Raw genomic sequence first — 27,824 nt, 5'->3', positions numbered from 1 at the left:
AACAAATAAAATAATCATTAATATTGTTGATAAAATATAGCAACCTACGTAATATAAATAAAATATTTGATAATAAAATAAAAATACAATTGATTAAAAACTGTTTATTGTTACAGAAAGAGTTAGCAAAACGAAAGCAATAATTTAGTTGATTTTATGTACAAGTGCACGGAAAAAACTTAATGAACAGTTTCATAGTAAAAAAACCACATTTTCTCCTTGTTCTAGTTGAAGCGCTACTTTATCACTGGACGTTGCTCGATCCGCCGGTCCCGATAGCATTGCTGTAGCGAAAGTGAGAAAAACTCCAAAAGCTGCGGTGTACAAACCCGATCCTGCATCATAACAAAATGCAATTGGTATATTTATAAACATCATGATAAATACGGACATAAATATGTAACCACATACATATATCATATTTATATCGTAATCATCATTCAATACCTATACATTGTCTGTGATGAAGTAATTACTCATGAACATTTTTACCCAAATACTACCTATGTATCCCACAAAGGATTGATGACCTGATGCTTGTTTACACTACTTGAACACCTCAAATCAGAAATTTAAAAAAATTCTGTATTTAAGTTAATATTTTAATATAATTATAATTTTATCATTTAAAGCAATGGTAGTATGCATTGGCGCATATACAGGAGTGCTTAGCACCCCAAAGTTCTAAATTAGTATCCCCAATTTATTTTGAGATAAAAACAGTGTTTAAATAGGTTTATTTTGCTTTTATAAGAATGAGTAAATTCCAGTTTTCATTGGTTAGATGAGGTTGGTTTATTAATGTCACGAACGTACAATGTACATACATACGTTTTCAGTGGCGGTTTTATGGAGGAGTCCAGGGGGTCTGGACCTCCCTCCAGGTCACGCTTTTTAGGTTGTGATATATTATATTTTATTTGCTGATATACGCTTGTACTCTTATATATAAATCTGGTGATTTCAATCGTATATCCATATATTTGAATATTTGTACAGCTATTGCCTATTTAGGTACTTATAATTTCCTTAAAATTATGACGTTTTATAAGATAATGTAAAAGGAACCCCCCTAAAAAAAAATTTAAAAAATTGCCACTGTACGTTATACATGTATGTGCATACATACATGTATAACGTAAGTATGTAATAAGAATATTGGGTATTTGTGTTTATGTTACATATGCATGTGATACTATGATGATGATCAAGTTTATTGCTGGAATACCATTTAGAATTTTGGTTTTGTTTAACGTCTATAGATTTGATCGCTTATTGATAAAAAATAATGATGTTTATTAATAATATTTAGTTATAATATATAAAATTATTACATTTATAATTAAATGGCGAAACTAAAACATTTTGTGCCAAGTAATTGTAGGGGGTTTTGGGGGGCTTGCAACCCATGGATCACCTTGGGTTGGATAATTTTAGCACTCTCAAGTTTTATAATGAATGTGCGCCTATAGTAGTATGGTATAAAAAGATATTTCATAGGAGCCTGTCAAAACCAACTATAGTCTCTCAAAAAAAGCTTTAAATAAAAATTAACGAAAACTTAAATTTATGATGTAGTGAGGGTGAATTTAAAATGATAATTACTCGTACATTTTTTTGGTATAATATGTGCAGGACATTTTATTCGTATAATATTGCAATCGGGCATGGAATTAAAAAAAGACAAATTTTAGTACAGAAATTTAACTACATTTTGAAGAATAATCATCTTTGTATCTCCCTCCCTATTTGCTTCACAACTCTGAAGTTCTAACTAATAATTAAACTAAAGATTTTTGATAATCTGAAATGTTTGATCATAATCATCTAAAACTTGAAAAAATATTAAATAATAACCAATAATTCGATTTATTTATATTTTAAATATACAATATTAAATTTAAATTAAACGTGTGTAATGATTACCTATGTAAATACTTCGTTACTATAAGGTAATCGGGTTAAAACTTTCTACAAGAATTTTATATAAGTGACTCCACTCGGGCATATGTTTTTCTTTTAAAAATTGTTGAGAACAAAGAATATAATTGTTTAGGGATAAATTTAATGATATGCGAGATGGAACATACTTATACAAATACTTATAATAAATATTGTCATAATTTCAATAGTTTTATTGCGTTGAAATTAATAATCCGGGTTTATACAAACGAACCATATTGAAGTGGATATATTAGCGCAGTGGTGGCTAAACTTTTTTTTCCTCGGGTCATAAAAAACAACTTTTTTTTATCGCGGGCCATAAAAAAATGCATTCTAAATTTTTTTTTACGTAAATGCAAAATATTACAGTTATACAAATAATTGCTCTAATATAGAAGACTTTCGCGGGCCAGATATTAAATGATGGCGGGCCGGAGTTGGCCCGTGGGCCGTAGTTTGGCCACCACTGTATTAGCGGACCATATTAAGTAGATATTCTATATATGTATACTATATATGCATATAAAATGACGTGTAAATAAAAAACAACAACACTGATATATTTAAAAGTAATTTTAAAAGTATATTGTGTTCTTAGCAGTTTTATAGTTTGTACCATTTTCTTTCACTCTCAATCAATAGCACGTATCACAGATTGTTGGCTATATATTTATTTAGAAAACTATATAAACTTATTCATATCATACCAGTCGTACAATCTGCTGAAACAAAAGGTTCTGATTGAGCTCCACATAATCTCACTATACGTTCTGAACCCCAGCCAGCCGCGAAACAAATTACGCCTATTAAGTACAGCAAACCTGTAAATTATAAAAAAAACGATTAATTAATCCTATATGAACTCCATTTAAATTGAAACGCTGTTATAGTAATTATTATTGAGTGGTACATTAAACTATTATTAAATAATATATTTATATTTTATAGTAAGGCTATGTTATAGTAAAAGTGTGAATTTCAGGAGACTAGCGTTTTTTGCTGAATATGTAGGTATACACCTACTTAGCAAGTTTTATTTGAACAAGCCTGTAGTAAAAGTCCAAGTATCATAATTTTTTTGTTAAAATATGATTTTATTAGTATTACTTGCTATAAATTATATATATTGTTCTATTTACCTACATTAGATATATTTTATATTATATGAATTAATTTAATATAATATTTAAGCAATTATTTATGTTTAGTGAAGTGTTGGTTTTAATATATATTTCACTAATTATAGAACAAAATAATAATAATAAAAAAGACCGTTCGAGTGTACAGAGTTTAAGTAGTCTACTTCTTGAGAAAGGCAGATAATCAAGATGGATGTACGCTGTTGCTACAATTGTTATGAGTACAATGAATCATTGCGTTTTAAAGCTGAGGCGAAAATTGATTATATTTTCAACTTTAAAAAGGATCGTAACAATACTAATTGAGTTAGATCTATATGGATACATATTACGTGAAATAATCACGGTACTGTAAGATTCGTCAGCTCATTATATTGTATCAATTCTCACCAGCGAGTCCTTGTCCCGAACCGGCTACTCCGAACATGCTCTTCTTGCGTATTGCTTGTTTGCAAAAGCTACTCACAGCCATGACGGACATTAAAAAGCTAACGAAAACGCCAGCTGACATGAGTACGACGGCGATCTTCCACGCGGTCGGAAACATGGAAGAATCTGTAGACAACCCTTCGACGGCAAACGAACCGCAGTGCTGGTTACCGTTGATCCGTGTACACCGGTAATAAACACCTTCGGAAGGACGGCAAGTGGCTGTGAACTGCGGGTCCGTGTTATTGTTTGCTGCAACAGTTGAAAGTTGAAATTTCTATCAGTATACATCACAAGACACAATAAGTGATGCAATAACCATTGCGAGTTTGAATTTTATATTAGTCATGTTTTTAGTATAACTGTGAATTTTTTCCTTTATGGCCATATACCTACTCATTTCTCAATACTACAATTGTAAATTTATTATTTAACTATGTTTCGCAATGATCAAATAACATTGAATAAAACAAAAAAATCACCCACTGAATTAATTCGAATAAATAATAATGAAATATTATCAATAACGAGGTTTTGCATTGCTAATTATAAAATGCCAGTTTGATTAATGTATTATGTTACTAAACATATGTATTTTATTAAAAAAATTTAATTAAATCACAAAATCATAATATCACGAAACCCTAATATATATGGAATAACAGTTTAGGTTGTATTACACCTTTATTAAATATTTAAATATTTAATGTATTTATCCCTCATCCAAACTAATGTTCAATTTACTATTAATTAATTTACTAATTTACTATATATTAATGTGTATACTTACTGTCTTGCAACACCAATTTATTTGGTGAATTACACTTGTAATCCACTGAGCCAACGAGCCATTTTGGTGAGTATATAGCCATGAACATGGTAATAGTTGACAACACGCTCAACGTGACCCACAGGAGACTTTTGGCGGTAAGAATAAAATACATTTTTTATAGCCTGTGTAAAAAAAAAATATTTTTCATAAAGTATAATATGATAGCAATCTATTTAAGTTTTTTTTATAATACTACTACTCATACATGATGTAAGTTAGTAGTTCAACATGAATATGATATTAGTATTAAATAAAAATAAAACCATTGATAATATACAAAGAATTTTATAAATGCCAAATTGGAATTACTGGCTTAATTTTCAGAGTACAGGTTAGATGTCCATGATATAATTTACATATAGAATCTAGGTATATACCTATTATTTTAAATATCATTTCTCTCTCTATGACTCTACACTGGCATGCTCCTGAAATTAAAGTGATACACCCCGTAATTATGTTACGTAATGTTAATTATTATCGATGTGTTTTACGCTAATTATAAGGATTTAATATCCTTTTCTGGTAGAATTAAAGAGCCACGAGTAATTTAACGAAATTAAAAACATTAAATTATCGGGAAACCACATCGCCCTCGTGGTGTTCGATTACAATAACGGAATACAATCATATCTATGTATATTATATTATGTTAACATATACACACGAAACTCCCCTCGTCTAATGAACACACCGGGTGACAGCGTATGCGTATGCGTCTCTGCGCATATGTTCATCATGACGAAGTGACGTTTGCCACACTCAATCTACAATATAATAAATATAAGTTATTGGAGGTTTGTTAATAGATAGATAAAAAGAAAAAAAAGGTTATTACGGTGTACATAAACGGCACGGATGAGTCATATACATTTGCTTGGTGCGTCTATACTTATAATAATACACCCTCTTATTTACCTTCATTCGTCTTAGTCACGATCCACGACGATGTACACCCTAACCGACAGCCCGACCCTCGAAAAGAATTCCCCTGATGCGCGCGTACATGGCTTACTGTAGCTAAGACCTCGCCACCTGGAATCTTGCAGCAGGATCAAGGGCGTGTGAAATATGAATCGATAGGGATCCGCCGTGATGGTAGTGGCGACGGGATGACGTTGATTTAATAATAATTCGATATAAAATATCGCCCATCGTGCGTCTTGAAAATAACTATTATTAATTCCAACCATCATCTCATGGAACAGTATTGTTTTTACATTTTATCCGTGTCCGAAAAACCTATAACCGGAAAGCAGCGCCCGTGGAATTTCATTCTAACGTAATTATCATAATAAATTGTATTGTGAGTACATATATTGTACTTCGTACACGGCATGTGTGCATATATATATATATATATATATATATAGATATTTTATGTCTATAATATATTTCATTTACGCGTACGGCGTGTACAATATTATGTATTATTATGTCCTTTCGGGCTTTCGATAGTTTACGTGTCTATATATTATTATATCTATTTATATATATATATATATATATACGTTATTGCACTTGAGCTCGACCGTATTGTGATTTAATTATTAAAAGAATACACACGCGCGCGTACTCGTATATATATTTATAAATTAATAATATGTGTGTAAAAAAAAATAAGAGAGGTGCTCGGCGCACGAATAATAATAAAAATAATTCGATATTCCGGACGGCATGTGGCGTGCGTTCGTGATTTGAAAAAAAAAATATTACGTAGACCCGAATAAAAAAAAAAAAAAACAGAATTAAAAATGGCGTTTAAATATCAACGGCGTAACAGGAGACCCTTATTGTGCCCGCGTCGTCTTTTCATCTTTTATTTTTCGTTACCGGCTATACTAAGCGAACAAACAAAATACTGTAAAACTCGCCTGATATATTAATATTGACGTCTTCATTTGCATCGCATCTACACGGTGTACGATGTATTATTGTATGCACGTGTAGTTGCTGTAGGTGTATCCAGTACACGGCTGCGTACGCATTATTAAATTATTTATACAGTGTTGTTGTACATTTATGCGGTGCTCAAAATCTGAACGATATTTTCACGTCGGCGCGCACATCGTCCTCTGGTTATTTCCGCGGGCTACGACGGGCGACGACAAAAACGACGATTATAAACAGTGATGATAAAAACGAATAATTTATGAAATTTACACATACTCCTCACTCTACTATAGGTCTGTGCCACATCGGACATCGACATCATGTACGCATACATATTACTCGTATAACAGTATTATTCTATTAAGTTACCGCGGACACACCACTAGGTCTTGTAGTTGAACGGTATATTATCATCAAATACTAACAGCAGTTCGAACAGTCTCCTATTATATTATATGATTACCAAGGCTGTAACTGGAAAAAAATTTCGGGGGGAGTCTAACATTATTATTTAACACAATTTATAGTTAATAAACTATATTCACAGCTAAAATGTTTCTACTTTTGAATATTTCGGGAGGGGTCCGGACCCCTGGACCCCCCCCAGTTACGGCCTTGGTGATTACTATAATCGTATTATTTTTTGGATTATAAATTACAACGAATTACGATGCATAAAACACGTGAGCGAGTCGGTAGATATGGAGTATCTAAAATATTGTCACGTTTTTGTGGACCTAGAAAGTATACGTTACATTGTAATCGTCGGAATGAGTATCATGTCTGCACAGTGTCGGCCGTGGCTGCTAGGCCGCGAACGCGTCTGGGGCCACCAGCCGAATTTGTGTTGAGGGCCCCCATTTCTTTAGATTTATAAAATATCATAAAATCATTGTAATTAATATTTTTAATGATCAATTTTTTAGTTTTAATTACTGGCGGCCTGTAGTGAACTAAAAACATTACTGTTATAAAAAAATCAATTTTACAATTTGTACCTATATCATAAAAAAAATATTAAGTTGTATATTATTAGGTATTGTTTATAATATTTATATAACATTGTAGCTTTATAAATAATTACACTTACTATGTAGTTAATTTTCAATTTTATATGTATTATATTTTAAATAAAACACAATTAAAAATAATGTAATATGTTTTACTATTTATAAGCACCTTTTTTTTTATCAATTTATGAGATACCATTTTGTGGGGATTTTTAAGTATCAGGCCGACACGGTGTCTGTTTCACTATACATATAAACATTAAACAGAATCGTTTGCCGGAAAAATAAAAAAAATTATCAGATTTTGTATATTTTATATAATTTTAATTACATACATACCTACAGTTACACATGCAAAATAAATATAATAAAAAACATGAATAAAATGCTTATCATTCTACATCAACTTTGAGTATATTTTGTTAAGTATTCTTATGTCGACGACGAAAAAACTAAATATTTGTAAATGATAAAAGTACACCAGTTGAATGGTTAGTTTTATTATTCATTGTACCTATTATACATTATTCAACCGGCCGTGTATATTATAAGTTATAATTTATAACAATGTATACAAAATCTTTTAATCAAAATATTTTCGACTTACATTTTAGAAAAAAACCAAGGAGTTACCTATAGGTTAGAAGTTAAGATGTTAAATTATTGATAATTCAAAAGAACAATTTCATAAAATGTAAACACAACTAAATCATTGCTAAACCATAAATTTCCCAATTAAAAAAAGGCTGTTTATATTCACTATGCAGTCGATTTGTACATAGTTGGTTACTCGCAGATAGAATTATATGAATGTTGACGTACAAAATAAAATACAATTCAAATAGTAAAAATAACTCATGCATAGGTATTTAATATTTATTGATACATTTTCATTGTATTCTTTGAATCAATACTCACGAATTTAATTAATAAAACTATATCAATTAATACATATTTATTTTGTGACTTAAATGAAGTCTTAATAGTGTTTAACTATCTAATTATATATAGGTATATAAAGGTTGCAGTATTCGAGTTTGTTAAATCTACAAGCACAGTACGAGTACACCTGATCAACCGGTTTGAAATTTTAAAAATCGCATATTGGATAGAAAAAAACATGTATTATCAGACGAAATAATTTAAGTGAAAATGATGAAAATGAGAAATCGACATAGAAAATATATTTAAATATATAAATAATTACTGTATGCATTTAATAAGATATCACATAATTAGGTTTTTTAATATATATATAAGTAGGTACTCTAAAACTAATGTATTTTAAATAATTTATCAAACAAGTTAATAAATTAAGTACTAAACAAATAAATTATTCTATTATATAGATGGTTTTTTTTCCAGAAACAAATATTTTGAGTATTTAATTATATTAAAGAATGTTGGAATTGTTTATCGTTTTCTGTTTAATTAGATAGATACCTTTCAAATTATAATTAAAAACTATTCAATATCAATATTTAATTTCAATAATCAATATTATTTTTTTAACATTACTTATTATTTGTATGCATATAATAAAATATTGAAGATCATTAAACTAAAAATTTATTTTATTACTAATTTTGTTTTAATCATATTCCATTATTTAATCAAAGCCGGATTAAGCACTTATTGAACCCCGGGGCTGAAATTTTATATGGGCCCTTTTTACAAAACATGCTTTACAAAGCTGCTCGCTACGCTTGCAGAACGATACATTTATTTAACTATTTCACAAATTGTCAATTGCGTTATAAAATTATAAAATTAATAGGTACCTATATACAATTTATGTCTATAAAACTACTAGTTTTGGTATGATAAAAAATGTGTATCGGCGTAAAATTGTTTGGGCCCCTTTCACTTGGGTATTCGAGAGGGCCCCTACCGCGCCAGCTAGACCCCCCTTAATTTGGCCTTATATTTAATGCATATTTAAATCGTATACATAAAGTTATATTTATTATATTAATGAATAATTTTTAGAGGTCCATATGTTTCAGAAATTATGTTGTAATGAAAATAATATTTTTTTATCATACTTTTATCAAATTAATTGGGCTATTGAAATTTATTTAATTAACAACTGTTCGGGTTACTCAGGGTTTATGATTACGGTGGACATGAATCGCGACATTCGGGCTTCTACTAAATATACTATTCACTTTTTTGTATTTGTTATATTTTATTAAACATATTATTTTAACAATAGAATTTCTTAAGTTTCCTTCATTTTAACATAAAGGTATGGAATAAAATAACAAATTATGTTTGAGAGAGAAAAATCAATTTTTCTCGTTTGACTCGTCATGAAACGACTGTAAACGTACAATCGTCGAGTAACAGATTATTCTTAAATACTAAAAATAAAACGTCGTAAACACCCCATAGGACTATAGTAGTGTTTTCTTTGATTTATCTCCTAATTGAACTTGAAACTTACATGAATAGTGAAGATGGTCTCAAACTTATCTTAATTATGTGTGTAGGGTCTTTCGTAATTATGCATATACATTATTATATTTATAAAAATCTATATTTAACTCGAAATAAGGTGTCTGGTGAAACAAAAAACTTGATGATGTAAGTTATGTATATATTATAAAGCGTACAATGTATACCCATAAACATATGGAACAGCTGTTCGTTTAGATCATATATTAATGGATGAATATATTCTTTATTCAGATTATTTTAAGTCATTGTTAATATTAAAATCTAACTATGAATGAAGAATGTGGCTCAAGAGGCTAATACAAATTAAATTGAAGTGCCTATACATTATATTGTATTTTTTATGATATCTTGAAATAAAGACAGCCGTATAAATTGTTATTAGTAAAATGTGTCGAAATTATATGTGTGTACATATGTATTGGAAAAAATGATTTAATGCAGAATATTATATTGTTACACAGTGAAATATCCCAACATCGATTCTTAAATATAATTAAATAAAAATGTAATTCTCAAATTATTAAAACGTCTAAACAGTTGTATCGCTTCATATTTTATGTGTTTCGATGGATTAAATGGAAATAATAAATTTAACAATTATTATCGTATTCCTGCACTCCTACGAAAAATACCAAATTATACATAAATTATAATTTTTAATTAAACTACAATTTAATAAAATGTTTCTCGGAAGCACGGAGTAGAAAATGTAGACCTTAAAAATATTGAAATAAACCCACAAATATATTGTTATATAAACATAAACATAAAAAAATATGAAAATAATGAAATATACACAATCAAAAAAATTTAATAACAAGCAAATTATTATCTAAGTCAGTCGGTTTGTATAGATTTTAAAACATTAATATTATATATTATAAAGTGTGAGTGTAATATCAAATATTATTTTAATATAATAACCTGTCATAGTAAAATTACAAATTCCTATTAAAAGTGGTCATATACATAATATTTATAATATATAATACGTTATAATTGTAGTTTGCAGTTACAATTACTCAACAGTCATAATAGTCAAATAATAAATATCTCGTTTTATTTTATAAAACCAATGTTAAAATTTATCGAAAAATGTATTTAAACTAGGTAGTTTATTTTTTTTGAAGCTCACTAACTTGTATTCTCATCATAATTATATTGCTTTTTTCATATTATAATTTTATTCTGTACCTATTATAAATTCTAATTCACTATTAAGTAGTTAAATATAATAACATAATAGGGGTCAAACTTGATAACTATTGCGTTTTTAAAGAGACAAGCAGTAAGGATGAGTCACGTTTGATATGCCCCTATCATCTTAATTTAACTCCTATTTTACTTTTTTCTAAATATTTTTTTAATTATTCTTAAATATTAAAAAAATTATAGATCGAACTTTGTTTTATTTCTCATACAGCAGTCATGTTATTAATTATTATTAATGTAAAGACAACACCTGAAATCAGTCATGTTATTAATTATTATTAATGTAAAGACAACACCTGAAATCAGTTATATTGGTTTCTATTTTACAACTAGTTACGGATGTTGTTGACAATTGCTTGTGATTTCTAAGTAAAATTTTATAGTGACGAGTTTTATTTGTCATTGCTAATAATACGTTTTAAAAATAAAATTTGATTTATTTATTCTACAAACATATTAGACGTATTACATACCTACTTAATATAATTTATTTATTATGAAGAAATCACACGAGGTACAAAATTCATCAGGTAATTAAATAATTATATATTTATTATAATATTTACGTGAATGGCGCATAGTGCACAAAAAATTAATGTTTGTTTAAAATTCAAGTTAAATAAATATAATTATACATTAATAATTTAAATTAATTTAATTTTTCGAAGTGCAGTTTTTATTTATGTTGTAATCTCGTATATTTGTTACCTACTCATAGTTCCTAAAATGAATCATAAAATGATTCATTAAAAATAATTATTGATTACAAATCAAAACTTAGATAAACTTCGTTTTAATTTATCTAGTATATATGTTATAATAATATTTTTATTGATATCAATTATATATTTATGAGAATTTACATTTATTTCTTTTAATTTCTAAATAAACTATTAAATAGATTAATAATATTAAAATGTATAAATAATTATACACTTAATGAAAATTTCTGTATGATAAAAACAATTACATATTATATGAAATATGTGTACTTTATAGTCGGTAGTTCATTCAACGTTTTAAAACACAGTAAGCCAATAAGATATATTTACATATTTTTTTAAATATTAGCCAATGCTTATTATATATTAATAGAATAGAGCATTCATATGAAAATAATTGAGTCTTAAAATTTATAAATTTCAAAGTTGTGAAATAATATCAATTAGACGATATTAAAGTAATTGAATAAGAATTAAATCAAACATTTTCGCTGTTAAAATGTACAATAATTACAATTTTAAAGCATTAAATCACGAATTTATAAGATTTTACTTTTATTGTAACATAAAAATCATATTATTTTTGTTAAACATGAATAATAATTATTTATACTATTTATATTTAATTATTAATATAATTTACTTTAGGAAATTAAATGTATATTATAAACGAATTTTTTTTAATAAATTAAAAATTAGATGATAACATTAAATGTTATTTTTTAAATTTTTTTTGTAACATTGAACAAAAATACGGAATAATTTACGAAGTAGGATTAAAATATTATTTCAATAGATTATATATTTAATAATTTGGAAATTATATTCTCTTCTTGGTGACAATGGGAATTAAATATTATTTTTGATTTCCAAAACATATCCTATAATTAATTATATTACTAAACATTAAATTTCACTATGAATTTTGACTTAATACTGGTCTACTAGTGGATTATAAATATATAGCAATAACTTAAATTTTAAAGTTTAGTCAGATTAAGTAAGGAAATATTTGAATTCGTCATCTCTTACTACGAGTAAATATCGTAAATGTGATTCACATTAGTTACTTTACCATAGACAACATATTTCGGGTTTTCGTACATCGTTTTATTTTTTTAACGTATTGTTGTGCGTTATTAAATTACAAGTATCATATATTGTTCGTCAACTTTCGACTGGTACGATTGTTCGGGTGCGCGCGAGTGATTGTGTTTCGTTGGAAAAACAATAGTGAATTTTACGAAAAAACATATTGAAAATCGACGTAGAATGATGCAGAGCCTCGCAGACATTATTGTAATACTATACGCGAAGTGGTGCGTTGATATTTTACTCGCGCAATGCATTCATGCGCAATCGATGGGGTACAATTGAATGTCAATCAACGGGTCCGAGACATCGTATTACCTTTTGTTGCTGTTTCCGACGACCGCGAACAAGTACCGTGTATGTGTATGCGACACCACGAATGCGCGTGATCGAGTCCACGTGGGCGACGGGAACCGCTCTCGTTGTTCGCAGCTCTCGACCACCGAAAACCGTGTTCCCAAAATCACGTGACGTAACAACACCGGTTATCGAACGGCACCGATGCACGTGTCGGGAACATGTTCAGGGACGAACCGTTCGATCGGGGGGGAGGGGGTGGGAAAAAAAAATAATAAATAAATAAACGCGTCCAATCCGTACCGCGAAACCGAACGAAACGAGCTGAGCGAACGGCGGGCGGTTCGTTTCCGACCGGGAACGACGCGTGGAAACGGCGATCGCCGAGATTTACCAGCGCGGCTGCTGCGGTTGCGCTACGCGACGACGGTTTGCCGGGCGTTGGACGACGTGCCGTGAACGCGCGACGTGACCGAATGAGACTGCAGCGGCACGCGTACGGCCGGGACCGCGGAGTGCGTGCGCGTACACGAACGGGTTGATAGCTTCCGCCGCCGGTACGCCGACCGTGGTGGTACCTACGTGTTACCACCGTGGTACGCCGACGCTCGGCGGCAATGCCGACCCGGGTTTCCGTCGCCCCGTTGCACTCGTGTGCAAACTACCGTGTTATCCGAAATGGTAGAAAAAACAAAAAACAAAAAAAAAAATAAATAAATAAAACAATAGTGTTATAAAAAAAAAAAAAAAAAACCGTCATTAACGTACGCATTCGTTGTGGGTATATATGTGCGTGCCGAGGAACAAAAAAAAAAAAAAATAAAAAATATATATATACAAATAAAATAAAACTAACAATAACAACTGTAAACGAAAACAAAAGCGATGTTGTTAAATCGAATATATATATATATATATAAATAGGGAAAAAAAACTGAATATTCCAAACAGGTGGTCGGAAAAAAAATGATGTGTTCTGCAACGATGATACGGAAATTCGGTTAAATGGCTTTACTTTCGAAAATATAAAAATTAGTAAAAATCGTTAAGAATACAATATAAACGTCGTTATATTCCTCAACTCTTGTCTCACGCTCTTTTTTTTTTTATAAGGAAGACACACGCGTAGTATGAACGTATGTAAAACGACACCACCTGCTTAAATGATAACACACGAAAAAAGAAATTATTTCCCCTTCCCTTTACACACACATGCACACAAACACACACGCATTATACACATTTCTGTCGGGGTAACATCTGTACTGAATATGCGGTGTGCCAGCGAAAGAAAACGACCCTTTTTTTTGTCCGATGGGCTACTAATTTTTTACTATAAGGGATCACTGCAACTACGTCACCCTATATTTATATAAATGACGTATTTCTATGCGCACGCATTGTACAGAATTATATACATATACATCGCGTTTGTTGTTTCTGGGCCCATCTGGATTATAAATCTCCGTCATCGCCATATAAATAACACTGGTAGCAGTCCTCCGTGTATACATATACCCTACATGTTGTCACCCAACAATAAATATTTAGCTGGTCTAGTTCATGGCACCCAGTTGAGAAATAATAATAAAGGAATAGGGTCAGTCGGCGAAAAAAAAAATTTAGCTAAGTAATAATCATTATCTTGTTGAAAGTACAAATATAAAATTAATGCATGTAATATTAGTCATACGTACGCATTAACATCGAAATCTAGCCGACAAAGGTCAACGAATCGCTTGATCATATTTCACGTACGGTTGTAATCGCATGACCATTCGTTGTTAATAAACGATAAAACTTTTTGTGTGTGCGCTCACATTAGGTATAATGTGAGTAATCCCCAGGACCATGTAATTATACATAATAATAACTATCTCGTTCATAAATCATAAATTATATCGCATATACAATAGAATACATACATCGCATTATACATAATAGAAAATTTAGGGTTTTTAAAGTTATTTTTCTTGAAAAAGTAGACGCAAACAGTTATTTTTATTTGAAGGTTTACTCTTTGTGTGACCGCTATTCACCCGTTAAAATATATCTAACTAAAATTTTCGTTTACAAAACTAGTCATATTTTCACAATGTCTGCAACTAATTGGAAACAAAATGTAAAGCTAAAGTCACTTAAATATTTCAGTTTTTTGCGGTCATACTTTGAAAAGCTTATAATGGAATACAACTAAAAAAAAAAAAAACAAACATAAATATAAAATAATCCATGAAATCCAATTAAATCCAATTAAATTTTTTTTTATATATTAAAAATTTAAATAAGTATTCATATTGATATTAATTAGTACTATAAATAGTTAATTGTATGTACCTGTTCATTAATTTTTTATATTAAATTGTACCTTGGATAAATCTGATAATCATTAGTACGGTTTAGTAAGATATGTAAATGTGGTAAATATTAGTAATATTTATTATTACCTACTTATTAATATTAATGAAATTGTGTAGTCAACCACTTTGAGATTATAACATTTGTGTGGTTTAGTAAAAAAATTGTATTTCTTCTTTTAAATGTATCATATTATAATTAAATGATTATTTGAGTCTCTAACTACAAATGTTCAGTTGTATAAGAGTATTATACAGCCATAGCTTAAACACTTAATTGTTTTGTATTTTAAATTATTTTAAATTAAATTAGTTTAATTTTTTTTAATTTAAAAAATTTGTTGAAAACTATTTGATTAGTAGTCATTCTGTATTAGCTTAATAAATATTTCATTGTCAAATATTATTCTCTACAGATATTTTAACCATTAGATTTTCGATATAAATGTGATAGGTAGTTAATTATAATGTCAAGTATTCGATCCACATGTTAATGTGCACATCGGTTAGATTACTTTACAAATAAAAATATTTTCGTATGCATAAATATCTATGATTTTAAATTTATAAATCTCAATTTGTATTAGATTAATATTACCATTAGTGAGAGATGTGAAGTTTTTTTAATTTTTTTTTTTATTGAAATATTATATAACAAATAGTCTTGACAGTTAAAATATGAAGTTAAGTATATTTATAACGTATAAACACAGTGTAATTTTCTAATATTGGAATAATAACTTTTTATTGATTGTTTTTGAAAAAATCGCTCTCAAATTCAAACTTTAACCATGATGGACGGTTATAAATTCGTAGCTTAATTTGTTCAAAAAAGTATATTGTTATTTACAATATTAAATGGCAATAGTTTTATTGTTTTGAAAAATGACGACGAAAATATAGTTGATAAAATATAGAATACGTAATATGTTATACATCATTACTCGTATATGATGCATCAGTTGTTTTAATTATGTCTCCTACCACACGTCCATACTGTTATTGTTAAAAAGATTTCACAGCGATCGATTATAGCTGTTTCACAAGAATACAAAACTGTAATTGAATAATATGTGTCTTTGAACTGTTGTATATAAAACTAGCTGTGTTAATTGCATTGCATTATTTGATATGGTTGATATAAAAAAAAGCATATGTTCAACATATTAACCCAATCACTTTATCATGCGTTTTTACTAGATTTGTTCAGCAATTATTGAAACACTTACTATTGAATAATTAATATTACGTATATAATATCCGAGTCTCAAGAATCGTGATGTACATAAATAGATACCTAATCTTAATACTGCATTCATTATTGAACATAGTGGCATTGCATATTTTACAATATACATCCTGCTATTGCGTATTTGCATATATTCCATTATCATAATATTATACAACTTTGTCAAGTACATATAACGTACGTGATATTGATTTTTTATTCTAAACTTACTTATAAAAAAATCATGCATTGTAGGGTTAAAATATCACAACATCATATACTACAATAATATAACGCATCATTTAATTCAATCTACTATTCATTTATACTCGGTATAAATTGCATACGAATTATTGATGTGTTGAAAACGCTTTAAATTAAAACAAAGGGGACTTTATGTACTGATTTTTAGTTTCTATTCTCGTGCATAGATTTAACTTAGGTATTTACTTAATAGTATTTTAAAGACTGACGGAGTTGATAATAATAAAATATCTGTGTAGTGGGTACCCATAGTATAGGGCTCGGGAACCTACGGTTCCTTAATATGCAATCTGTGGCTCCTTGGAAAATGCATCAATATTGAGACCCGTACAATATAAATTTTATTATACGTTATTATAGTGATAATATATCTGAATTTCTTAATAACGATGTTCATTTCAGTTAAAAATAAAATAATATTTTATCTATAATGATTTCACAATATTTATTATTCATTTCTACAAACTTTTCACCGTATTGACATAAAACAAAGCAATATTATGAACGAGATGTATATAAACAAGAAGCGTAAAATTGAAGAGGAAAATAGAGAATTTAAAAGTGATTGCGCTTTTGTGATTGTCCGAAACACCAAGAGACAATCAAAATGTTTTATTTGTGACAAAATCTTACGACTAAAAAAAAAAAAGGTTATCCAAAAGACTCTTTGGACATCCCATGGTTTTGTAACTTTTATAACCCCTACTACAGTAGGTAATCTACGTAATAAAATATATTCTGTGAACTACGATATACGTTGTATATTTTTTACTTATTTATAAATATAGTTCCTTTTATAATTTAATTTTTTTTAATATTATTTAATAATTTGATAAGTCATGCAAAAGCAATGAGTACTCACATAAAAATCAGTTGAAGTATTTTGAAACGTCAGGATAAATATGTAGAAGTATTACATAGGGGATTCCTAGTGCCTACTTCAAGTTAAATAAAATGTACTTTAGGTTTTGAATCTTGTAGGAAACTGAAAAAATGCAAGAATGAAACACAATAGGTTGATATATTATTATTATTATTATTATGCTAATGCTTTAGATTTTTATGCATGTATTACCTTTAATTATCACTTACGTTTTTGTGTACAACTAGTGTGTGGGTTTTTATATATAATGAATTGAATTCAACGGGCATTGAAAAAAATCCACTTCATATCGTATTTTATTATAAAATATAATTATATGAATAAAATACAGTCATTGTTAGGCACAAAATAAATAGATGGACACAACCATGTTTTCTAAAGATTGAAATGTCCTATATATATGTTACATCACTGGAACGCATATTTTATCTGTAACTTGGGCATTTATATTATAATATTTTATATATTTCTACAGCCTTATAAGAAGTTTAGAATGATATATGTATACACTAGATATTAAATATAATGTGTTTCATACAGATAAAAATATTTAAAAATGAATACGTTGGCTAGTTTATAGAAATTATATCGTTTTACGTTAATGACGTTAACAAAATAAATAATTATGTAATAATAATGGACATTGATATTTTTGTTAACATAAAAACATGTAACTTAAAATATAAATTTTAATCGTACTACTCCTACAATAATTATTTTATAATTTAAAATTTAATTACTGAAACATTACTTTATTATACGAGTAGAAGTTTATTTATTGCAGTGAATTACTCGTATAATGAATTATTCTATCTCAAATTATTATTTAGTTATTTTTAGAAATAGTTTGTTGTATTTATTTTTCTTTGAAACTCAGCTGCTTATCTACACTTTAGAAGTTATGATTATTGTATAAATTAAATTTGTTTAGCATGTACTCTCCATTGATTATTTTTTGTATTTGCATATGAGATAGGAAAATGTGATTTTTAATAATTCATATTGCTGTAAAAATATTTCGTCCATATGATTTGTATATTAATATATAATATGTTCAATGATTTTATTGGTTAGTAACATACTAACATATTAATGGGGAATCAAAATATATTAAATTAATCATGAAATTGACTATAGGTACTCATTAACTATCTACCATTTACATTCATGTACAGAAATCATGGTAGCATTGATACATATGTAAAATTTAAAAGTATACCTAAACTAGCTACAAATATTATTATAACACGCATATTTTATTTTTTTTGTATTATTATTTTTATTCGACAAATTAATTTTTGCTAAAAAATAAATGATAAATTTAAGTCAACGAGTTAGTCAGAAATGGACCATCATAATAAGATCATGGCAACATGTTACACTAGATCAAGGATGGACAAATGATTGATGAAAAAATGACTCATCAATAGTTTCAATGCGATCTGCGAAGCATGATTATGTGAAAAAAATTATAGATATTTCTATTAGAACATATGTTTCAAATATTTACGTGTCTATCCTATATACTTGATTAAAAGAGCGACATTGATAAACAAAATCATAAAAAGAAAAATAATGATTGATGGAAAATAATCATGTCCTGATATATATTTTAACGTATACATACAGAGTGATTCCACGAAAACTAGACAGATAAGGAGACCAAACTCTGTTGAGCGTTAATTAAAAAAAAAAAAAAACGTTCAACATATTAATGTATATACCTACTCTATGACTTTATTTACAATTATTAAAAATGATCCTCAGTACGTGCCGTGGGCGCATCTATATTAATTTAGTAAGTACTTATACTACCTTTAGTTATGATCTCAGTCATAAATTAGGATTTCTAATTAAATTAAGTTTTCCGAGCAATATCCTTCACCATGACCAGTTAATGATTATAGAATATTTAGATTATTCGACTTTATGTATTTTTATAATATCGATTAATATGCATATATATATGTGTGTGTGCGTCTATAGTATACACACATTACTGTATACGTTTAATGTATAAATGCAACCACTGTAAACATAGTTAAGGCGCAAGGTCTCTGATACCAGACGTATTACTCAAAAGTAGAATTACCTACTAAATACATTTTACAACATAGTTCCTTTTTCCTTTACTTTTTTATTTTATTTATTTATTAATACGGACAAAAGTCCAATTCACATTTAGATTGACTTATAACATAATCTTTAAATCATAACACAATGATATGTGTATTATGTTTTATAACTTGATGGGGTACAAGAGATACTTACTTACCTACTTATGTATCTACTAAAATAGTCATGACTTATCTATTATAATTTATTGACAATGTAAAATTAAAACGAATTTATGATAATTTATTGACAAATAGGTACGAATATTGATAAAATAATGACCGAGGATTTTGGATTCAAAGTGCCGAAAAATATAACTAAGCTCAGGTAATTTTTTTACATTAATGATGTCCTTAAATACAATTTAGAAGATGAAACGTAATTAGTATGCGCATTGTATACCAAAATTCTAAAACTATTTATAAACCTATATATGTTTAAAAATACATTGTGTAGCTTATCCAATTTCGATGTAAACCAAAACACGTTGAACATCTTAAGCGAGTACCTTCAAACAGAAGAAAGTGTTATTAGTGAACTAGTATTCGACGGTATAAATTTATCGAATATGAATTATTTATGTTGTATTACGCCAAATTCCAAGTAGGTACCTTCCAAGTATAGATATTTTATTTTTAACGTGAAATATCGTTTTGTTAAAGTTCTTTAAAATTATTATTAATGCACTAAACTGTTAATAAAAGTTGAATTATTTTTAATTCTATTAAAGAGTAAACAAATTATGGTTGAGTCGTTGTCAGCTTAAAGACAAAGGAATTGAAGACCTTATCACTGTTTTGGATGAAACAAATATAAAAACACAGTTGAATTCATTGTATTTGGATCGTAATGGTATAACATGTAAAGGAGCAAGACAAATAGCACAGGTGAATCGCACTCATACAGTTTAGTACGTATACATATAAGCAGTGCTCGAATTGGTAAAAATTAAGTAGAGGAGCTCAGTCCAACGATTCGAAAACTGCGTTCCACGTGCGCAATTATTTAACACAGACCCATAGGGGGCTTCGTCCCTCACCTCTACCCTCCGCCAACCATACATATATTTTGAATACCACTTTTCAGCTAAACAAATAATTTAATCCCAAATATAATATATTTTGATAGCAATACCAACATCCTACATGTTACAATAGAAAATAAAAATAAAATAATAATTAACATAATTGTAGGCGATCAGGCAGTTTCATGAATTGAATGATATAATCATATATTTGGTTTTTGTTTTTATCTATTTTTAATTTTTAGTGCGGGCCTCGGCTGAAGATTAGTCGTGATGCGGGCATTTATTTTTTTCCGAAATGCCGATATCGTCGATCGCCAATATTAACAACAAACCGTACAATGTATAAAGTATAATACACCAAATTCACAGACTATTGCTATTTATATTTTTCCAGAAATGACGACGTTGTCCCTTATTATAACCACCATATAATTTTAATATTTAATTATGAAAATAGTTTTGATATTATAAATCGTAAAATTCGTTTTTAAATTTACGTAAATTGAAATTCACATAAAAATTATTTTGGACATCAATTAGGATGAACGTGGTGTCCCCCGTTCCGGTGAAAAAATATAGTTGGGGTACGCAAAAAAAAAAAATTAGTAGAGGAGCTCCCCCCGCGTACCCCCCTAATTCGAGCACTTCATATAAGGTTATTCAAAAGTATTCACTTACAAATTTTAAACACATGTAACGTATTTATTGTTTGTATGTTTTTGTATTTCTGAAAAACTTCTCAATTCAAATTCATACTTGTGTTATATTTATCAGATTTTAAGAACTAACAGGACGTTACAATCGCTTTCTTTAGCTAGCAATTTAATTAAAGACGAAGGTATACTTGCTATAATGAATGTTTTGTCAAAATTTGATCTCGACGATTACGAAACGGAATGGAAATTTAAATATGAACAACGAAGAAAAAGACTCGTAGAATATTTAGTATGTTTAAATAATTATAACAGTAAAAATGATGGCAATGTCGATAAAATTATGTTGGTAGTTAATATGTATTGTATAGTGTTATGCACAAATGTGAGTGAATTCGGAAGGATATGAAACATCTTATATTCTAGTGCCCCACCTTCGTTCATAAAAATTCAAATACCTATCTATATGTTTTCCAGAGTTTTTTTCGATGAACTTGTTTAGGTATATCGATGTGTTAAATAAATAAATCTTCTTTTTATGTTTAAGACCATTGAATTCATCCTTTGAGCCATGTACATATAAGTGTTTACAGCATACAACAAGGCCATTACCTGTAGGTGAGTTATGTTTCAGAATCTCTCGAAATTTTTCTTAAATTAAATTGAATGGTTTTAAACACGTATTACATTTATAATTAAAGTTATAAATATAATTTAATATAGTTAAATTTAAAAAAAAACTTTAAAAGTCAAAACACATATTTACATTTTAACTTCTATCTCCCACAAAGAAAAAAGAAAAAAATATTTTGCTGGCTATGGCCTTGGCTTACGAGATCAGTTGCTGACCATTATTCTTTGCTCACAGGCTGTAACCTATATACATATGTGTGTTTACTTCTTAGATCGTAAAAGGACTGTAGGATCCCAACCAACATGAAGTTGTAATAGTATTTTTTTTCCAAATATATAATTAATAATATGAATGAAATATATAATTATAATACGAAGTAAATGTAATATTCTAGTAATTTATTATATAGTTTGAAAAAAAAATTGTAATTCAACACCTAACCCAGTTTGGAAATGATAAAAGTTAACTTAATTATAGTATCATAATTCCTTAAGTATATTGAATTATTTTACGCCACTCTTACTCAGATATTTTAATCGCTATGGTTATTAAATTGTATGCTAAACAAATATGTCAAAACCATTTGTTACAGATGGATACTATAAGTTGTATCGAATTAGAAAAGGAACAAAGAAGTGTTACGATTAATCCTACTATTAATAGCTCAATAATATTAACTGATGGTACGAAAAGTCCGAATTACTACAAATCGGTGGTGAATTTAGAATAAGTCTACTTCCTCAGATATTAAAGGGAAAAGTAGGAATACTTAGAATTATTTTAATTTCCCAGATATCGAGGGGAAAGTGGATTTATACTTGTAATGTATTTCACAATATGGGTAATAATTGATCGACGTAATGTTTAAATTGAATATTAATGTACAAATCCAGTTTATCATTTGTAGTTTGATTGAAGTGGCAATTCAAAAACATGTTTACTCCCAGTATATTTTATGTTATTATATGATATTATTTTAACTTTTATCTCATTATTTGTAAAATTGAATTTTTTTAGAAATACCGTATAAATAACGGGTCCTTGGATCGAGTGTACCTAAATTTTGGATTTTTTGCAATGATGTTGATACAGTCGAAAATATTCCATGGTTAGGTAGCGTACGAAATAATCTTTGCGAAACATTAGATTTCTCTAGCTTTAGATGTTAAGTGTAAAAATATTAATCAACAAATGAAAGAAAATATATTGTTAATATTTATAAAATTTAATTATACACTTGTATCTCTGTGAACCAATGACGAAAAATTGATTGGAGGCCATTGGAATAAAACGCAGGTTTATTTTTTCTATTCAAATTAAGTATGAATCTGTATAATTTATTCAAAACGTACGCCTTCAATAGCTGGGGAGTTCACAATAAAAGTATTAAATTGCCATGTAAAACTTCCAAACTTATAATTTTTGCAGTCTTTAAATGTCCGGTCACATCACTACTGTAGCTACAGATTAGGTATACTATAATAGAATAATATTATTATACATAAATATAATATAGCAATATGACATTGATTTATTTTAAACAACCTATTTAATATAAATAAATATAAAATTAGTAAAACAAACATTAAAATTTTCATATTTCAGAGGATAACTTAAAACAGAAAGCTGAAAAATTACTTATCTCACCCACACATCCTTATTTAACAGACCAATTATTAAGAAGTGGTTCAAGTTTTCACTGTCTGGGCAATTTTAAAATTGAATATCTGAACATTTCATGTATTATTTATTTTTGAGATTTAATTATAGTAATTAATAATTAAATTATTTTTTTCATAGATAACCGCTGTAGCTCAAATGTTTTAAGTTTTATAGAACAGGTACTTCAATATCAACAAAACATTTGTTTACCTGAAGAAGGAATAAAAGATTTAAAAATTGAGGTTGTTATAATTTTTCTTAGTTTTTTAAACAGATTATAATAATAACAATTTATAATATTTAGAATAAAGTTTATAAAATAACCAGAAGACATATTAAATAATATGCTAGTCAAAGAAAAGCAGTAAGAAAAAATTGAAGAGAAAAATTGTCCAATATATAATATATTATACTAATAACTATTTTATTAAAATGTTGAATAAATATTTATCATAAACTATTTCAAATAACACTGTCAAATGACCAACACTTATGAAGTATGAATAACAATAAGGCATTTAATAGAATATAATAAATTTTAGTGTTCAATTGTAATATACAACATAAAATACATTACTGAAAAAAGTAAATAGCTAAGCACCAAAGCTGGCTTTTAGGTTAATGGAACAAGATGATGCATTATAGTGCTGATGGAACTTAAGATCTATCTATAAATTTTCTTAGTGTACCCAGTATAATACAGAAAAAACATTATAAATACTATAGTCCAAAAATCAAATTTGCAGAAGTTCATTGAAAGATAAGAATTACTTAAAATAATTAAATTGAAAACACCTGATAAAATTAGTTTCTTAAAGATATTTAATATTTATATTGTTCACTTTAAAACATGTAATTAAATTAAATTGTTTGATTTAATTACTTGGGAGATAGTAATTTCTTAGTGATACTCAATAAATTAAGGAACTGATATAATATAAAATTATTTGCTACTTCAAGTAACAAGTAAAATAAATCACCAATCTAATAATAACACATATAAAAAGGTACAAGTTTATCACAATTAAAAAAAATTTAAATAAGATGTTTACTTTTAACATTGCATTTTTATTTAATTTTAAATAAATAATAGTATAATATAAAATATAAAGATAGATATTAGAAAAAAAACAAGAAACTTATATTTAAAACACTTAAATATTCTTCATTTTTCAAAATTGAGAAACATCTAAATTAGAAACAGCTTTCTTCACATTTTCAAATAAGGAAGGGTTATTACCAGTTTTTAGGAACAATGCTAAATTAACCATATATGTATCAATAGTCTCAATTGTAGGTGGTTCAGTATAATCTAAAAAAAAAGTAAAAAGTAAACAAAAATATATTAATAATTTTTATATAATAATATAAATTATAAAAGTAAACAACAAAGAACTCATATATTTTTTTTTATTAAAAATTGAAGTATTAATTATAAAATAATGCAATTTTTTTTTAAATATTTTGGACATTAACTGTAGGAGTGTTATACTACGGGCAGTTAGGACTTTAGACAGCCGATCCTTTGACATCTCCCATAACTAATAATTTAGCACAAGAGACAAGGCATACTAAAAAAGTCTAGTTGCAAATTGTCATTCTTCGATGATCTAAATATTGTGCATACTTAATTCTATAGTTAATTTTTCTGTTAATAAAAAATGTAACTTTATAAAACTCTTAGGTCAATAAATGTTTTTATATAATTATCATGTTTAGGAAGATAACATTAAAATTAAAATCAATATTCGTTCATAAGTTAATCACTATTATTAATTAAATATATAAATATTGATTAATGTAATATATTATTTTTTAATATTATTATAACAATTTTAAAAGCATTGTTATAAAAAATTAAGTAGTAAGATTTAGAATTTAAGATAATTCTTTAAAATATCAGATAACTTTCTTTAAGCTTAATGATTCCAAAAATTACCATAAATATTAAAATATAAACTATTATATTTATTATTTCCCTATGATTTTGTGGTGATTAATAAATGTATGTTTAAAAAAATAGTTTACAGTAAATAATAAACATAATCATCCTATAATGAATCATGTCTTCTTATAAAATACTTTTTTTAAAATTATTTTTTGATAATTCTTTGAAAAAAAGTACAATAATTTAATAAAAATGATTACCTGGTAAGGTAATAGAAGAAAATGCATCAAGAAGTTTGGATCGTAATTTATCTAAATGCTTTTCAAATGTTAAGCTTCCTACTTTGAGTTGTTCTGTATTAGCCATTAATTTAACAATACCATTATTCATATTTTCAATATGTTTATCTAAAACAGAAACTTCTTGCTCTTGATCTGTTACAGTTTTGCGAAGATACCTAAGTTCACTTTCTCTAGCTATAAATAAAGAATACATTATAATATGATTAAAAATATTTATAAATCAATAATGTAAAAGACTAACCTTTATTAAATTCAAGAAATTCTTCAGTAAATATTGGTATGTCATGAACTATATTGCTGTTATCACTGGATGGTTTTTCTTTTTCTAATTCTTGTTCCTGAACAAAAGACATAAATGATAAAACTTAAAAACATCAATTATTTAAGATAATTAAGTAAATAAATCTACATAATTGTACTAAGTTATGATGTTAGCTTGACTTTTATTTTATTGAATTATCTAATAATATAAAGCAAGACAAATTTAGACATAAAATGTAATTTAATGGAGGTTTTTATGCAAATATAAACAAACTAACTTTTTCAACAGTTATATCAACTTTTTTCTTTTTAAATTTACGCTGAATAAAATTTCTGTATGCTTCAGTTTTCTTATAAGCTGCTAATTCTTCAACATATTTTACTCGCTCTTGTTCAGCGGCTAAAAGATATTGCTAAAATAAATAAAAACAATAAAATATTTCAAAAGAAGAATAATTTAATCCTTTCTAATGATATTTAGTATACGACTAATGGTAATTCAATAATATATGAACACTATGTTAAATATTTACTTGTTTTTTATCAGCAGGTAATTGGTTCCATTCAGCAGCTAAAACTTTGGTAATTTCTGCAAATGGTAAATTGGGATTTTCGGCTCGAAACTGTTCGCGCCTATCATTCAAAAATCGTATATACCCTACAATATGAAGATAGATGAAATACATTTTTGTTCTGTTCAAGGATAACATTGCACTAATTTAATTCTTACCAGAATGTGGAGGTCTAGGGGCCGTCTTGTCACGTATGCATTTCCTCCGTTTTTTACCTTTTACATTGCTCTTGTCATTTTTTTTCGACACACCATTTTCAAGCAATGCATTATCTTGACCTACGATAACTCAAACATATTAATAATCAATTTTGAGAACATCGTGTGCTGAATCGTAATGTAACTGTAATGCAAAGTACCGGCTATATCTGCGGTCCCATCTGCTTCGATCATCGCGAAAGAAACCACGAAGAACACGCAACGAATTAAAACGATAAACGACACGTGAACGAAAAACAAAACTTTATGCAAGGAATCACAATAAACTCGAAAACTTATCGATTAATACAGATCGTATGGAAAAACCTGGGTCTTCTCCATAGTAAAGTAAAAGCGGATGGCCATAGCATCCCGTACGTCCAAAGAGTATAACAATACGAACAAATCGTACCATTACGATAAGTTCGTTGATAGTGTAGCCAACGTAAAGCGGCCGTGAGGCGTATCTGGAAAGCATTAAAAGATTTTTTATATCCAAAGGTGGTTGTTCGGATACATTTCCACTGAATGAGTCTTAAATTCGCAATACTATTATCCGGTTAAATACTAACCGGGGGACCAGTAGAATTTTCAATAGCGTTCTCGCGCAACTTTCCACTCGCATACATCTGAGGACTTCGTTTTGGAACGTGTGTACCCGATACCGTCAGGTTATCAGGACACACTGCGAAACAGATTTCTTATTGCGGCAAAGCGTAGGAGGAGTCCCTGCGGCTTCTGAATCATTTTG

The 27,824-nt window shown here is 28.0% G+C and overlaps 3 protein-coding genes across 4 annotated transcripts; 1 reads left to right on the top strand and 2 right to left on the bottom strand.

Moving 5' to 3' along the window:
• Nucleotides 1-88: 88 nt before the first annotated feature.
• Nucleotides 89-17,853, bottom strand: LOC112693933 (LHFPL tetraspan subfamily member 2 protein). 2 transcript variants are annotated; one of them, XM_025569210.1, is made up of 5 exons: nt 17,742-17,853; nt 4,303-4,466; nt 3,474-3,764; nt 2,652-2,765; nt 89-335 (listed from the first exon to the last, which is right to left on the bottom strand). In XM_025569210.1, exons 2-5 carry the CDS (start codon nt 4,454-4,456, stop codon nt 193-195), a joined length of 702 nt encoding a protein of 233 aa, XP_025424995.1. In that variant the 5' UTR covers nt 4,457-4,466; nt 17,742-17,853; the 3' UTR covers nt 89-192. The 2 variants fall into 2 exon arrangements, with proteins under 2 accessions (XP_025424995.1, XP_025424994.1); XM_025569209.1 differs by lacking the exon at nt 17,742-17,853 and adding an exon at nt 13,052-13,541.
• Nucleotides 17,854-20,154: 2,301 nt separating this feature from the next.
• Nucleotides 20,155-24,617, top strand: LOC112693952. Its single transcript, XM_025569232.1, has 8 exons — nt 20,155-20,204; nt 20,334-20,480; nt 20,608-20,764; nt 21,679-21,942; nt 22,784-22,874; nt 23,797-23,931; nt 23,992-24,095; nt 24,600-24,617. Exons 1-8 carry the CDS (start codon nt 20,155-20,157, stop codon nt 24,615-24,617), a joined length of 966 nt encoding a protein of 321 aa, XP_025425017.1.
• Nucleotides 24,618-25,021: 404 nt separating this feature from the next.
• LOC112693922 (high mobility group protein 20A) lies at nt 25,022-27,734 on the bottom strand. Its single transcript, XM_025569191.1, has 8 exons — nt 27,646-27,734; nt 27,235-27,540; nt 27,035-27,154; nt 26,838-26,962; nt 26,583-26,717; nt 26,285-26,381; nt 26,002-26,217; nt 25,022-25,165 (listed from the first exon to the last, which is right to left on the bottom strand). Exons 2-8 carry the CDS (start codon nt 27,266-27,268, stop codon nt 25,026-25,028), a joined length of 867 nt encoding a protein of 288 aa, XP_025424976.1. The 5' UTR covers nt 27,269-27,540; nt 27,646-27,734; the 3' UTR covers nt 25,022-25,025.
• Nucleotides 27,735-27,824: the final 90 nt, after the last annotated feature.

This window comes from Sipha flava, unplaced genomic scaffold (assembly GCF_003268045.1).
Source record: "Sipha flava isolate LNK unplaced genomic scaffold, YSA_version1 120_pilon_pilon, whole genome shotgun sequence".
In the NCBI taxonomy this organism is placed as follows: Eukaryota; Metazoa; Arthropoda; class Insecta; order Hemiptera; family Aphididae; genus Sipha; species Sipha flava.
Note: the sequence above shows the minus strand (reverse complement) of the source record. Positions and strands in the feature narration are given on the sequence as shown.